At 44.8% G+C, this 16,453-nt stretch overlaps 2 protein-coding genes across 2 annotated transcripts in view; one reads left to right on the forward strand and one right to left on the reverse strand.

Moving 5' to 3' along the window:
- The window catches only part of Atg16 (Autophagy-related 16), a 359,788-nt gene that overhangs the window by 281,501 nt on the left and 61,834 nt on the right, over window positions 1–16,453 (reverse strand). The window lies entirely within an intron of this gene.
- neo (ZP and PAN domain-containing protein neyo) overlaps window positions 1–16,453 on the forward strand; it is a 230,852-nt gene that overhangs the window by 160,093 nt on the left and 54,306 nt on the right. The window contains exon 5 of the mRNA XM_019047803.2: window positions 2,223–2,716. Coding sequence (XP_018903348.1) covers window positions 2,305–2,716 — 412 coding nt within the window. The 5' untranslated portion in view covers window positions 2,223–2,304. The remainder of the gene's footprint in view (window positions 1–2,222; window positions 2,717–16,453) is intronic.

A 16,453-nucleotide genomic window follows, 5' to 3' on the forward strand; every position in this document is an offset into this window, starting at 1 on the left:
TTTCGTCCCACTACCGATAGCGACTATTTAAACTTTCAGGTTTTTTGTGAGATAAAAGAGGTTTTCGATATTTCATATTTGTCGAGGTATTCGTATTTTTGGGATGGGTTCTAGTGTTTTATCGATCATCGTTAGGTATTCTCGATCGAACTCCTGAAAACATGATGAACTCGGCAACCACAACACGGAGCGAGAAGAGGGGGCCCACCCACACACTCGATTGAACCATGAGCGCATGTTCTGTGCAGGACGGAACTGCACCGAAGATACACGAAGTAATAACGCACCGACCGCGCACCATACTGTCGCGTCGTGCCATCTTGAAACCGGCTGAAAATGAAAAAAAAAACTCGTGAAATCGCGTTGCTTCCGTACCCTCATTTTGCATACGATCTCGTTGCATGACATGTGATTGCAGTGGGCGCCACTGGGCGGAAATAGCTGCGTAACACGCGAAACCTGGAAAGGTCAGCGGCGAAGTTTCGCAAGTGAAGGTGTAATGACTCCCGAAGGAATTCGAATAATTACATTGTATTATCTAATTGTAAGCGGAGCGAAAACAAAAACGTGGATGTTTACCGAGAAACGAAAAACTGCGTGGCTGTGGCGGTTGCAAAATTATGAGAAGTGCAAATTTGTATCTTCTTCTTGGGGCAAGGTGGTTCTCGGAGCTGTAACTTGGGTGGCGCAACTATTATTTATCTGTTGTCAGCGATTTCGAGCTCTTCTCCCGTCCTCTAAGCATGTGCATATTAAAAAAACCCAACATCGCAGGTTCTAAGAACTTAAAAATGACGAAAGGTCCTCTAGTACGTCGGTACGTACTCTGAAGTTTTGGAGCGTTATCAGGAACGCCATAGAAAAACGAGCGTTATGAGGAAAAGAGTAAATGCAAAAAAACACACGTCACTTCTGACAAGATAGCAGTAAGTCCATATCATAAAACGAGAGATCTCTACCATCTGCTGTCTTAGTAAAATTGTACCATTATCTACCAATTTCAAAGGCACTTTCTTGTTGTGTGTCCAAAACGTATAACCATGCAAGTATTCTGAAAATGGCACATACTGCTGTCTTACCTGACATAAAATTAGTGAAGTTTTTTTTTTTTTTTTTATAGTTGAGGGTAAAACTCGTCGATATTTATTCATCCAAACAAGTTCAAATACATTTTTGGATGAAAATCAACACTTCGAATAGCTCAGTTGTGCTGGTCACAGAATCGTTTTTTGATACTTCATTCTTATAGATTGGCTGAAAATAATAAGATCTGTCAAAACAGCAACTCTACGATCAATATTAACTTAGTATCGCGCTTTGAAAAATTCGGTCTATGACGTCCTCTACCGCGGTAGCGACACCCTTGTTTTCTTCCAACTTGCCTTCGTCCGAGTTTCATGTTCGGTAACCAGTGCAAATGTGTACTTCACTACTTGTTGAAAGCAAGGTGGAGGAAACCGAAAGTGTTACTACCGCGGTGGTTGACGTCACAAATCGACCTTTTCAATGCGTGATAGCTCGGTTAATATTGAACTTCGGAAGATTCTGTCTGAACAGATCTTATTATTTTTAGTTGATCTTCAAAAATCAAGCATCAGTACACGATTTTGCGACCGCATTAACTGACTCATTCCCAAAATATTCTTTTTATTTTTGTATGTATGTATAAGCCGCTTTTACGGCGCGCTAGAGCGCTCTTCGACGCCTACCCGCCACACACGGAGGAAAAAACATCGTGCGTGGGATCCGAAGTTTAAGTCATATGGATCTCTGAAGTTTTCGGATTGAGCATCTGAGCACTTTAGGTCCAGCTGCTGAGGTTTGGATCACACATCTGAAACTCGAGTTCTTACATCTGAAGTCCTTCAGATGTGAGAACCGAAGTTTTTCGAATGTGAAAACCGAAGTACTTCAGATGTAAGAACTGGAGTTTCAGATGTGAGATCCACACCTCAGAAGCTGGACCTAAAGTGTTCAGATGCTCAATCCGAAAACTTCAGAGATCCATATGACCTAACTTCGGGTCTCACGCACGAAGTTTTTTTTCTCCGTGCAGGAATCTGTGATGGTAGAGATCCTTCGGAAGCTTATTTTTGTAATTTTTTATTTTTTATTAATAATTCGATAGTCAAAAAGTTATTTCGTTTGAAATGGATGATGCATTTTGAAGATGTCTCAATATTGAATTGAAAATTTAATCAAGCCTTTGGTTCTGTTGACAGGAGTTAGGAAGTGGACTTGGGCGAGAGCGCGGGAGCGCGGCGTGGTCTTGGGCTGGGGTCTCTGGCTGGGACGTTGCATGCGATGGCCGATCGTCACCTCGGATGGGCCCTGCTCCTGACGGCGGCTATATCCCTGCTGCCCGCGCCGGCCTCGCCCCAGGAGACGGTGCAGGGCCCCGGGTTCGCGGCCAAGGCCTCCACGCTGGCGGCCACGACGCTGGGCCCCTCCACGACGGCGGCCCGCGACCGGGGCAAGACCGGCACGGAAGCCGCCCCCGGGGCCGGCGTCGCCGACTGTGAGCCGGACATGATCGGCTTCGAGCTCGTCACCGGCTACGTCTTCACCGCCCCCGACGACCTCCTCGACTCCATCCCCGGCACCCTCATGCTCACCGACTGCCTCGAGGCCTGCCAGAACAACGACACTTGCCACTCCGTCAACTACGAGACGGGGCTTTGCGTCATGTTCTCCTCCAACGCCGACAAATACCCAGGTTAGTCATCACGCTTTCTTTTTTCTTCATTTGGACGTATTTCTGTCACACGGAACTAAGCGCCAATTTGAGTTCCTTTAGAGGAATTTCGAATGCCGGGTGGCGCGTTCTGTCAAAAGGAACTAAGCGCCATGGAAAAGCATTGCGAGTATAGGACGGAATGAACCCGACGCCCGATTCCGCCGCCAATCCAAGCCCCCCTCCATCTTCCTCCCCCTATGGCCCTTAGTTCCGTTTGACAGAAATACGTCCATTTCATTCCCATAGCCTTCATCGGAGTCTCCGGTTATCTGCCACTTCCAGAAAGACTATGAAAGGATGGGGTGCTGTGGCGGCTAGACGCCCCTGCAGCCTGATTGTTGAAATTTTGTGTTTGTCGGGTAGACATAGATGACATAGGTTAAAAGGCGGAACGTGATTGGTCGGCTATGTCTTATCGTTGCTTTGTCGTGCCTATGTCGGGTGGAACTCACGACAAGCTAAAGGCACCTCTTAAGTTTCCGACCGTATGTCCGCACGCTCCGCCTTTTAACCTGTCATCTATGTCTTACCCGACAAACCCAAAATTTCAACAATCAGGCTGCAGAGCGCCTTTTGTTTCTTCTAGAACACGTCCCCAATAGAAGATGGCTCAACAATCGCGATGAGCGGGAAAGTCTGAAATACACTCCTAACTTCGCAGTCTACGTAAGAAATATAATTTTTTTTTTTAAATTTCCCACCTAAAAACGATACTACTCTCAAGTTGAGGCCAAAATGGAGGGGATATCCCACGCTATCCTCAGAGTACACGTCTACATTAAGACAAACTCTCCATGCGAAGATAGGGAGCAAATACATCAGCAGGGTTGCCGTGTTTTCAGTCTTAGACTCCCCAAATAAAGTGGCAGCCCTGTCAATGTATTTGCTCCCTATCTTTTCATGGATAGTTTGTCTTGATGTAGAGGTGGACTCTCAGGGTAGGGTGGGATATCCCCTCCATTTTGGCTTCAACTTGAGAGCTTTTTTCGAGCTTGGGAGTTGATTTCAGAGAAAACCAGAGGCACCATCGTGTTTCTCGCGAACTTTTACAAAAGAATCAACAGTCAAACCGCAAATTCCTCACACATGCAACATCTCATTTCTTCTTTCTGCCCTACTGAAGCTTGCAACGGCCGATTCGGCAACACACTTGCCGGTCTTTTCGAGCCTCCATCCCGTTGGCTATTGAGTATGACATCAAGCCGAACGAATGAGTCTGTCAATAGCCAAGCGGGTCTCCGTGTCATGTCGACGATCCCAAGCTCCCCCCATTATCCCACATCATGCCGTTCCTCCTATCCGAGGAGTATGATATCAAATCCGACCCGCCGCCAACAACTAACTGACGCTGTCGCAAAGGCAGCTACGGTGTCTCCCGCCCCGGCCGTAAAAGGACACGGGACATCTTGTCCCACGCGTCCGGACAACGTATCTGATACCTAAAAGCCTTCGGGATGTTACTCCAGCACGCGGGAGGTAACAGGAACTGGCAGGCGGAGAGTCGTGTGTACAAACAAGACAATTCACCAGGGAGACGCTTCCGCGCTCATTCAGTTTCCAGGGTGGGAGGTCATCATACCGACTAGAAGAAATTTCCAAAATACATGAATGTTCAGGGGTAAGAATGATAAAAATAAACAGGCTGGTCAAAAATCAGTACTTTTTCAGTACATTCCCGAGTAAGTCAGTACCTCCTCAACGGGAAAATTTAGTACTTTTTCAGTACCTCCACTTAACAAAATTAAAAAAATTTCAACATTTTGAATTTCTCTCTCAAATTGCGACAAATATGTAAAATTCCGGACTTTCTGGCGGAATTTCCGCACTTTTTCAGTACTTCCGGACCGTCCTTAAAAAATCAGCTCTATTTCCGGACTTTCCGGAAATTCCGGACTTGTAGACACTCTGCTCCTGATGCTGTTTAACGTATGCAAACTCGCAAATGTACTGTGTTCGATATGAGTATTTCTCGACGACTTTCAACTTCCACGCAAGACTCCTTGCTAAGAGACATCCGAACAAATGAGCGGCTGTAACTAGTGTGTGGGCCGAGGCCGCGGGCGCCGATGGTAAACGAGCTTTATCTGCAGGCGACAAAAGAGAGCTGGAAGTTAAGCCATTAGGCGCGTACTCTTCTTCAACTCGGTGGGCGGCTCCTCGCGCGAGTGCCGCCGAGTCAAACGGGCGTTTACCCTCACAAGGAGCCGCAGGTGTTGGACTCGGGCTAATTGTCAGATTGATAAAACACCAACTACACCGTGATAATGGCACAAATATGGTTGCCGCATTGAGGATTGCAGATTAAAGAATTTGCTCATTTTCTAGTGCGCTCAAATACAGGAGAGCTCCTTTTTTCTTCTTTTTCTTTAGGAGAGACATTCTGAGAACGAGGGAGTTTCTCGTGAGCGTGGCCTACCCTAGATAGCACCCTGAGTGGGATGCTTCAATCGAGTTAAAATTTAAAAGGTTGCAGACAGCGGGCTCTTCTACGGATTGCACACTGAAAGAAAAATTCCGGCCGTGGAAACCGTGCTTACGGGCTATATAGACATACCGTCCTCGTTCCGGGCTCAGCACCCGGTGTAATCGAAGCTACGGCTCCAGCACCCGAAACTTTCGGTCTCTGAACCCGGAATGGACGGTATGTCTATAAAGCACGTAACTTATTTTTTCAGTGTAATCAACGTATCATTGGAATTTCAGTTGGAAGCCTTTATGAGAGCGAAAGTGTATGAGTATCTACGTTGGGAATTTTCAAAAAAGACGCCCAATCGCCAAAAAACTCGGTCCTCCTACAATCCACCAGGGGGTTGACACTCCCTCATCTCATTTAAAACCCCCCGTTGCCACCCTCTCACTGGGCGTCCCCTTCGTCTGTGATTTGATCTACATGTTATTTTAACTCCCACTGGAGGGATATGAGAAATAGTGAAATAAGCTCCCAGAATTCAAACACGGTACTCGGACCAACCTTTGGCCTAACCTAATGGTTACTTCTGACTCCGACGAGGAACCGATCTGGCACCACGGAGCGGGTACCGAGCGCCGAATCGGAGCGCGGAAGCGATTAGGACCCCGTAATTACAAGCCCCCCCCCCCCCCCCCCCCCGAACACGATGAGGGGGGAGAAAAACACCTCAAAACACGGCGGAGCACGGACACATGTTCGGTGCACGCGCCTCGGGATAGCGACGGGGCCGGGAGCCGAGGGGCACTCGCGCCGCGCGCCGGATATTAATCGGGTGCGTTTGCATTCGAGTGTTCTCGTATTTGCACAGAGGCTAGCGGGGTGGCGCGGCGCGGCGAGAGGGGAGGAGGAGAGGTGCGCGGGCGAGCTTTAATTGCGGCGCGTTATAAAATAAATAATGGGAAATCATCGAGTCATCGCGTTTGTATCATGCGTCGCTTGCGCCGTGATATATGACTTGGCCTGTTCCTAATCGAGCCCGACGCTGTCTGCGTCTGCGCGCCGCCGCACAGTGCATCGAGCAGGGTGTCTACGAGAGCAGACTGACCAGAAATCAGTGCTTCTTCAATACTTTTCCAGTACATTCCCAAGGATTTCAGTACCTCCTCAACAGAAAAGTTCAGTACTTTTTCAGTACTTCCAGTGGACAAAATTCGAAAAATTTCAATTTCTCGCTCAAATTGTGACAAAAATGACGAAAAATGATAAAACTTTCGGACCTTTTTGCGGAATTTCCGCACTTTTTCAGTCCTTCCGGACGGCTCTTAAAAAATCAGAACTATTTCCGGACTTTGCGGAAATTCCGGACTTGTAGACACCTTGATCGAGTCACTTAGAGAGGTCGGACATGACATTTTTTACTAAAACTCCAAATTTTGATGTTTATTTCATCACATTTTGAATTTTAAGAGGTGCCTCCAGATGAAAACTTCACGAGGAACCACTTTCAGAACCTCAAAGTTTTGTACAAATGGAGTTATAAGCGATTAACGTTTCCAAATTTTGTCCGACCTATCCTATTGACTCGATCCACTGTGCGCCGTGGTGCGCTACCATTCGGGGAGCCCAGCGCTCGCTCCTTCGGGTTCCAGTAGCGTGGCGCGCTTTGCGATGAATCGATCTGCCGTTGAAATTTATGGAAAAGGATCGATTATCGAAGTACTGCGAGGAAACCCGTTCTAGGCGATTCTAATCAGCAGATTTGCCACTTTGGGTGGCGATTCCAAGGCTGGAACCACGGCAACCCTGCCATGGTATTTGCTTCCGCTCTATGAATGCAGAGCTTGATTGGATAAAAAGGTGGATTCTCTCATAACATAGGGATAGGAATTTTCCTCGGAGATGGAGGAAGATCAAAGAGAGAAAATAGAAGGATATGTCTAAAAAATTAAATATGGAGGGGGGCTTAGAAACAATACCGTCAAACTGACACTTCTGGCAAAAACGAGTCAGTGACTTTGCCGCAGTTTACAGTATAAAACACACAAGCTGATGATATTACTTTTTTTCTCACTCTATAGGAGAGCGCTGCAATCACGCTTTAGTGTATGGAAAAAGCAAACCTAACCTCAAAATTAGAAAAATAGCGAAGTTTCCTCTTCGTCTCGTAAAATTGTCGGCAGTACTGTTCCTTAACCGTCGATATGTAAACGAGGCGTAAGAAATTTTGGCGCCCCATGCGATAGCGTGGATTTTGTGCCCCTAGCGACTGCCCGTCCAGGTAACTCAGACTCCTTACCGTTCCTTGAGTCGCAGGGCAGGTAATTAAGAGCGCCAACCCGAGAGATCTGCGCAAGCGCGAACCTCCGCGTCCGACCAATGGCGGCGTCGGCGCGATTCGGCCGGCATCGACCGCTCCGACTCAAAAAAGGACAACTTTAGAAGCGCACTAATTCTCGTTTAACTACAGCTCATTATTCAATCAACCATTTCAAACATGTCTGAAGAGCATTACACTCCAGGAATGTTGCGCTAACGGAAACGTCCTCGGCGTTTGCCTCTTGGACCACGTTGTTCGTCGAGCGGAAAAATCCCCGATTAGTCGGCTAAACCCCCCGTTTTCCCGGCGCAGCATCGCAACAATGTCACATTAACCGCGAGTTGGTTCAGCCGTTTGATGGCTGTACTTGTCCTCTCCCCTGCGCTGATTGATAAATTGACATTTTAAGGTGTGCGGGAATTCACGACGGGCGAGGGACTTGGTCCCATTAACCGAATGTTGATGGCTTTACTTTATCCGCAAATACTTTGTAACATTGACACTGAGTGGTCAACTGACATTATCGAATTGCACATCCGGCAGTCTGGATGTCATGTTGCAACTTAATTGAGGAAGTTTTGCCGTCTCGCATACAAAACTGTCACATCGTGGAAGTACGGTTGAAATTAAGAGGAACAACACAAAAAACGCGGAAAAGATAAAGAGGTAGGAGTTCGGTCCCAGCTGTTAGGTGATATGGACATTTCCAATTAATTTGGTGGTGTCCCAAAAAATTAGGTTACTGACCCAAATGTTGCGGCACTATATACCGAAATCAATTGGGAATGTCCATATCGTCCAACAAATTCGGATAGTATCTTAATTTTAGGGGGAAACCCCTAACACTTTTTGCCCGTGAAAACCCCGAGAACCGTATGCTTGAAAAAAATATCAATAAAATGTAAATAATTACACACTCGTAATATTGGAGGATGCAAGCGTCTCATAACACTGAAAAAACTTATTGATTGCAAATAATTTTTATAGCGGTGCTTCGAAATTTTTTCCGCTTGAATCGGATGTAAAAGTCGGTCTATAGAGAAAATGGTGAGCAACACTCACTGTAAGTCACTGAGCGTTAAAATACATCATCACAATTCACAAGCATGACCTTCGTCGGCCAATTCTGGCGCAGTTTGATTGCCCAGACTAACTATTTAAACAAGATTTTGTAGCAGAATTTGGAAGAAATTTCCTTAAGAATAGATATGATGCAGAATAGTGACGTGAATGATGAGACTCATTGTTTGATTAAAATAGTTAAGCTACTTACATGTACAGAAAGAAACAACTATGATAAGAGGAGGTGTCTGATATTGTGCGCATAAACTCACCTGCAACAAACAAAGGTTGGAATTATTGTTATTGTATCGAAACAGATACCTAGTGCATTCAAATAAATTGATTAAACAGCACGGAAAAAAGAGGTAAGGGTATAGGTAGAGGTTCCAATTTGATCATTTCCAATTATTTGTGGTAGTACCCCAAAAAATTAGCATACTACCCAAACTTGAGTTGAGATACTCCCAAAATTAATTGGAAATATCCATATCATCCAACGAATTCCGAAGCTGACAGTAATCTCCACGAAATCATGTGCCCGAAGCGTGTATTTCATTCATTTGATGAAAATCAGTAGGAAAGTGAACTACTTATTGAGGCGAGCATGGAAGCTGCGCGAATGGCTCGCCTGACCAAATTGAGACACTTAAAGTCGCACACACACATACTCGCAAGCGCTGGGAGAAAGCGGAGGAGGGGATGGTGGGGCGTCAACCGCCAATCAAGAGCATTGTTCTGGCGCGTGCAGAAATTGTGACCTTGGCTCGGAGTGGAGTATACGCCATACGGCCACTACTGCACTACCGGTGCCACGCCGCGCCACCAATGGTGACCCACCATACAGAAATGCCAGGCAGACGCCATTAGGTTCATGTCAAATCGCGTGTGGAGATGAAAAATCCAATAAAATCTTCCCTCAACACCAATACTGTTCATGACGTTAGATACGGCAAGATTAGTAACCAAAATAAATAAATTCATACATAAAAAGATAACAGAAACAAAAAATGAAACTTTTAAATGGAAGACAGTTTTGCCCCTTAGAATTTAGGTAACACACTCTTCAGGACAAAATCCTCAAGATACGCATCATTGCAAGACTAAGAGAGAGACGCAGCCATAAACCTTTGTGCCTCATACTTCTACGGGAACAGGGACACTACTGAACGACCTTTAGAGACGATTTTAGATTTGGGCTTCATTTGATCGGGGTATATTCAACTATTCTTAATGTATCATGTAGGACTTGAGCGAAAAGAATGATGAGGAACTTGCACTTCCAGAAATAATTTTTTCCTTCCGCATAACCCTGCGTTAAAGTCTCCACAGAAAATCATCCGGAACAACTGCGTGCTAGTTTCGTATATTAAATTAATTCTTGTCTTGTCCAATATGATTCAGAGAGTGCTTATAACAAAATTCTTACACGAGTAAGTTCATGGTCCATAATTATATTGCAGGTGACAAATGCCATTAAGCCACCATTAAACATGCATATGAGCATAAAGATGCAAAAGCACCATTTCCAAATCATATGCCAATCATTGGCCTCACATGAAGGAAGACTCTCTGAGCAGATTGCATGTATTGAAACTGCCAGGCGTTAATTTAATTCCTTCCATTTTTTATGCGACTGAACTGCGTTCTCAAACATCTGATATATTTGATTCAAGGAAGAAGGACCTAGCGACCCAGAACACTGACCGCAGAAGATCTCTACACACAAAAATTACCTTGCGAGCCTCGAATGTTCCGATTTGACCACATGAACAGCCGAAACGCGATCGCAACGCACCGATTAATTTAGGCGACAGGAAATCGTGACTCAGGTACTGTTTCCGGTGCCTTGGAAACGCACTTTTCTCTTCTGGACTTGAGGCGTGGTTTCATGCAAGGTGCAATGACGCATCCTTGCGTGGGCAGTGTCGCCGTCTGGAAAGAATTATTGTCCTAGAGAGGGGTAACTGGAAAATGAAATGCAAAAAACTCAAGAGCCCCTCGAGTCCTGTGCTAAAGGATGGTGCGAGGCTCACCAATTTTCCGAGTTTGTACACCATGACTCACCACAAATCTGCAATTAGTAAGGTGTCCCCCCAACTTGTGATTTACTCGTTCGATCCAGCGACACGGCAGAAAGAGAGATAAGTTTTCATTAGACCGTGAATATGTCGTTCGCATGACTATCGATTACTATATCTGGCACTCGGCCTAAGAATCGGAATCAAATCAGTTTCGCGGTCCGTAGAACGTCGTGAATAGGCAGAGCGCATATAGAGGATAGAAATTCCCAAAATATTCATGGATGAACCAGAAATTGTAGTTGCAATACGGCAATGTCTGAACCTGAGGTTTTCCCAGCACACGCTGACACCAGTGCAACCCCTTCTCATAATTAGTCCATGAACGGTTAGGACCGATTCGGAGAGAAGAAGGAAACAAATTTGAGAGCTGAAAGAGGGCTTAGCTTTATTGTTAACCAGCTTACGTGGCGAATTCGGTATGAACGATGCGACCGCAACACCTTCCGTGAAAATAAGGAACCTCCGCCGAGGTATTTTACTGGGGTAAGAATGCTTATAGGAAAATCTGATGCAGATTGGTTACACAGGGTTTCTTTTTTAAGTTGAATCCTCAAAAAGCAAGTTGGGAGACTTTCGATTCGCACAATATTTCGAATCTTCAGTTCGCTAAGAACCTTGAGAGTTCGATCCAATCAGCGAGGTGACCGAAGGACTCAACCTTCTGGGCCAAAAAGTTCCCGCTGGACTTATCAATTCGTGCACCACGCGTTTTTCCCCGGTTCACAGGAAAAAAAAAACCAGATTGGATTTAGAGTCATGACTCTTAAAACATCGACAAGAAAAAATACTCCTGCTCCACCCAGATTTCAGCTTAAATCAAGAACCAAGCCTCTTAATTTGAGCGGATTTTCTTTTGATTTAAGCTTAAATCTGATAGAATCGAGAGTTCTTTTTCTCGTCAATGTTTTCAAGTGTCTCGACTCTAGATCCAATGAGTTTTTTTTTTCCAGTGTTCTGTAACAGCGCACGGTTTTCGTCCGTAAATCAACCACCTATTTGAAGGATCACATGAAATGAGAAGATTGGCGGAGAAAACTGGCAATTAGCATCGGGATGCTTGGGGAGTTGGACAGAGGGTCATGTCAGAGCAAATTACGCGCTGAGTGAGTCGATCATGGTACAAAACGGAGCATCGGCGCTGACAGACCTTCGTGACGATGGATGCTCGAAAAACAAACAATCGGATCGTGACGATTCGGAAAAAAACGCCCAACGAAGCGCGCTAATGTAAATTTTTAATGTCCGACGGAATTCCGACTCGGCCGAGCCGCGCTCACCCGGTTGCAACTGCGCTTCCATCGCTTCCGGCCCGTTGCAACTTTCGCGACGTTGCCATGGTAACAGCTTTCCCACCTCCACCGACGGCAACCCAAGATTAAGGTAGATTATCTGGATTGCATTTTGCAAAAAGGAACCAGGAGCATTGCCATGTTGCTGAAATTGTGCATCTTCTTTTGTCTTGGAAGAAAAACCTGATTATCCATTAACAGTTCCTATTTTACTCGCTAAAAACTATAAATTTAAGACAAAAAGTATTAAGTAAATTTCATATTTTTTCATGGTTTCAGTAATTTTATTGCAAAGGATGAAGTTGCACAATCTCAGCACCATTGCAATGCTTCTGGTTCCTTTTTGCAAAATGCAATCCATCTGTACAGCAAGAGTATGGACAGTTCGCTTCACGGAGGGCTCAGGATTTAAAAAGGGTAGCCAAAATTCCGCTGCCAATCTCCAGATTCCAATTCAAACCAAGAAGGCCAAGAGTGTTCATAAATGGGCGTTCCTCCGCGAAAATGAAGTAATTCATGCAAAAACTACGTCAAATTTGTGCATTACAAACGACAGGTCGTAACAATTGTAATGATAAATCGTTCTGGACAATCTTAATTCATAGGTTGGCTGTCCTATTGGGTGCCAACTTTATTCGCGGAGGCATCGGTGAAGGCCTGGTGGGTTCTCGGAGTTTCACACCTCGATATTGCAGGTCATCTGGATTAAACTATCCATCGCACGTGTCGTCGTAGAAATTTAGTTTGGATTTTGGGCAGGGGACTGCTAAGAAGGCATTGACAGCAATTTCTAAGGCGGACAATTAAATGATTCCGAATCCATTTAAAAAGTAAGAAAATAGCGGACTTTAGTACATCACTTTAAACTTTCTGCTTTCTAAGAAACCAAAGCCTACGTGTGTCAAACTGTGCACTAGACTATAATTTCAGCAATTCTGACAAAACATTTAATTTTCTGTGTCCTGAATATTTCCTAACAAGATTAAAAGTTCCGTGCATTAAAGAGAGAGTGAATTTTCTTTAAACCGAAAAGTAATTATTTGCCAAACTGATAAGGATGTTTTCGATGCTTGACTTGACATACGTTTACTTGATTTTTTTGCGGGCAGGGAGTTTGCATCGCCTTTTGTTGTGGTTGCGCACCAATAATCTTGGTATTAGTCATAGTACCTTAGTTCTATTATAATGATTACGGGGCAAACAATGGACCAGCCTTTAACCAAGGAACGCCACAGAAAGTTGAAACATCACACGATGATAAAGTCTCACCGAAAAGTGTATACCTGAAAAAGTCCGCCACCGAAAATTCAGGGGGACTAGTTTCGCAACGCTGCATATTACCTAGGCAAGGAGGCGGATTTTGTGCGAGGGATAATGGCTCCGAATTTGAGGCTGGAACGTCCTTAATCGTGCGCGTAAAAGTATTTTAATCTGAAGCGTGGGGTCATGGAAGCTTTCATCAACAACCGCTGCGCCCTGCGCTTCGGAGATGATAGCTGTAGATTAATTCAAGATTAGCTTCGAAAACGGCGATTGTCACAGCTGACTCGCACGCAGACTCGCGATGCGTGTTGAGGCTGGGTTCTCAGCCCCTCCGGACTTGAAATCTATCCCGTCGATAATCAAAGCTGAAATCACTTCCAACGGACACTTGCGGTTAAAATATCACATCTGACGCTTGGGTAGGCATATTTTGAGCCGACAATTTTACTGTCGATCATTGTCAGTCTAACGAAGGCTTCCAAACTGCGGCCAATAGAGGTTGAGAGACTTCATCGACAGATTGAGAACAGGCCAATTAGGGCCAGGGGCCTGGTTTTTCACTCCAGGAGGGTTGAGGAATCACAGTTAACACCAAAACTTGCGTGAGGCCTGGGCAGTTTTGTTTCAGCTTGCTGAGCAGATAATTGAGAAGCTGTCGATATCAGTAGCTCGTTTACTCCGTGGAAAACTCTTAAATTTTGCTATAGACAAACACTCGCTTTTCAAAGCCGAATGTATCGATTAAGATCCTTTCTAACCATTCTGAGAGGCACGAGCATGCTAAAACGGAATTTAAACCACTATATGAGGCACGCGATTTAAATTCTCCTCGAAACACCCTTCATTTTAGCCGATGGACCGCATTGCTAAATTTCCTCTGACAGATCAAAATATAGACGAAGTTTTCCTCCGAATAGATTTTTGTCTCTCTTTTCTATTCATTTATTTTTTTTCCCTTGCAGAGAAGAGCAAGAATTTTCCCAAGGAGGCTTAAGAAAAGGTTTAAAGGTTACACAGAGACTCCGCATAAATGGTGTTTTCGCGATTGTCACAAAATTCGAGCTTTGGGGACTTTCATAACCACTAAGTGGTTTGCATTCTGGAGAGTTATTTGCTAAATTTGGAAAAAAGGAAGAGAAAAAAATTTATGAGAATGTATAGAAGAGTCAGCGAATTACATTCGGCTCAATCACTAAGGAGTGAAAATTGCGTCGAGAGAAGGCAATCCCATCTCGAACGACGCGGCGTATGTTGGTGAATGTTAGGATGCAACTATTCGTGTTCAAGGGATGCCCCAATTGCATACACGAAAAACTGAAGGCGCTTTGAATGCCTTGCGTCCCAGAGTCACACGAATATTTGCATTGTTGGCGTTACTACCTGTTAATTTTCCTGTGCGTGACGTCGCTTTTCTTTCAGCAAGGCGTTTGTCGTGCTGCAAAGTCGCAGCTCTTTCGGTGTGAAAAATAAAATCCGGAAATGGCGACCGGGAAGGCTCGGCTCGCACGGTAGTTCGAGTCAGTTAGAGAGATCGGACATGAAATCTTTGACTAAAACTCGATGTTCATTTCGTCACATTTCAAGTTTTAAGGGGTGCTGCAAGAAGAAAATTTGACGAAAAAACCGATAGAACCACTTTTAGAACCTCAAAGTTGTGTATAAGTGGAGTTAAAAGCTTTTAAAGTTTCTAAAAGTTGTTCAACCTCTCCTATTGACTGGATCCACTGTGCGACTCCGCGCGGACGCGACGCTCGAATAATATTCACTTAATGTGAGTGCGGTGCCGACGCGACGGTTGAAAGTGTCAAGACCGCGCTTCGCCGCGTCCAATAAAACACAGCTTTTACGATTCCGCGTTATTCGTGCTCAAATTATGCAGCGATCGCCATCGTGTGAAACTCGGCTTAGATACCGCAGACTCCCCCATCGATCCGTTCACACTCTATCTTCACTGTATCACGGCCGCAACAGTAGCCTGTTTGGTGCTTTTCCCTTCTTCCTCTGGCCTCATTTTTGAAATTCATAGACAAAACGATGGATAAAGAACGCAAAGGGAAAGTAAAGCGATGCCTTTGATTGAAACGGTGGTTGTTATGCACTAAGAGGGAAAATGCTAGACCGACTATAGATACCTCGGTCTCTCGGAAGTTGCCGTAAGTTTGTCTATTACTTACCTACCTTGTCCATTGCAGCCACCTGTTTCCACAGATAGGATCGCTTCGTTTTTCTTTTCATCTTTTATGTCTATAGCTTTGCCGATCAATATTTACAGCTTTCGTAGGGTTTTCGTTTAGTTTCGTTACTGGCATTCATTCGCGAGGAAAATTCACTAGATGGTCATTTTTATTCGAATGGAAATTATCATATTGTTAGTGTAAATGCCCAATATAGTTTGACTCGGTTCCTTACCGTGGCTAAATTACGGAAATTTGAAACTGAGTGCCTTTTGCTCGCTGGCTGGAGACAAGAGCTGCATAATACAAGACATTCGAGCTCAAAGCAGCTAAAATTGCATCGCACTAAAATGAAGGCGTTTTGCAAGAGAAAATTCCCTTTTTCGGAGCGTGAGCATCTGGACTTGAAGAGGTGTTTGACCTTGGGAGAATGGCCAGGAAGACCTCCGGGGCTTTCGTCCCGTCGCATCCCGCAATAGCCGCATTCCGCAATTAAGGATGGCCAGCCATGACCGCCAAGGCGGGAGCTAAACCTCCCGAAAACACAGTAGTTAGGTGTAATAGTAGTTTAAGAATTCTAATGAATCGGAATGAGCTAGCCCCGTTCCATGGCCCGGCTGCCTTCTTCGCAGCGTTCACACATTACCAAACTTCATCTGCTTTGATTACACATCGCCGCTTAATTTAATTTTCACCTGCAAGGAATAAAAAAACACCTCTGCTGCTCCCAACGTGAACCGAGATAGTGCCTCTTATTCTCACCTTAGGATGCCAAATTTCGGATTTCCCTGGACTGTTTCGTCATGTTTAGAAATTGAGATCGACAAAACCATGAAATTCCATAAAGTTTTTCTACATAACAACAATAGGACGGCGTTAAGCAGAAAGAAAAGAAGCCACATCAGCTATTGCCGAATTGATTTCAGTAATTTACATTTTTGAATGACGATTGTGCGGATTTTTGTGGAGATTGCAGTGAATTTTCCGCATTGTAGGAAACAAATTCCTTAAATTGTCGAAGGAGTCCACAAACGTTGTCTTGTAAATAATTGAATTGCCCAATTAAATTTGGCAATAACTGACGGGACTTGGCTATTATAGCTAAACGCAGTCCAAATTA

This window comes from Bemisia tabaci, chromosome 1, assembly GCF_918797505.1.
Source record: "Bemisia tabaci chromosome 1, PGI_BMITA_v3".
In the NCBI taxonomy this organism is placed as follows: Eukaryota; Metazoa; Arthropoda; class Insecta; order Hemiptera; family Aleyrodidae; genus Bemisia; species Bemisia tabaci.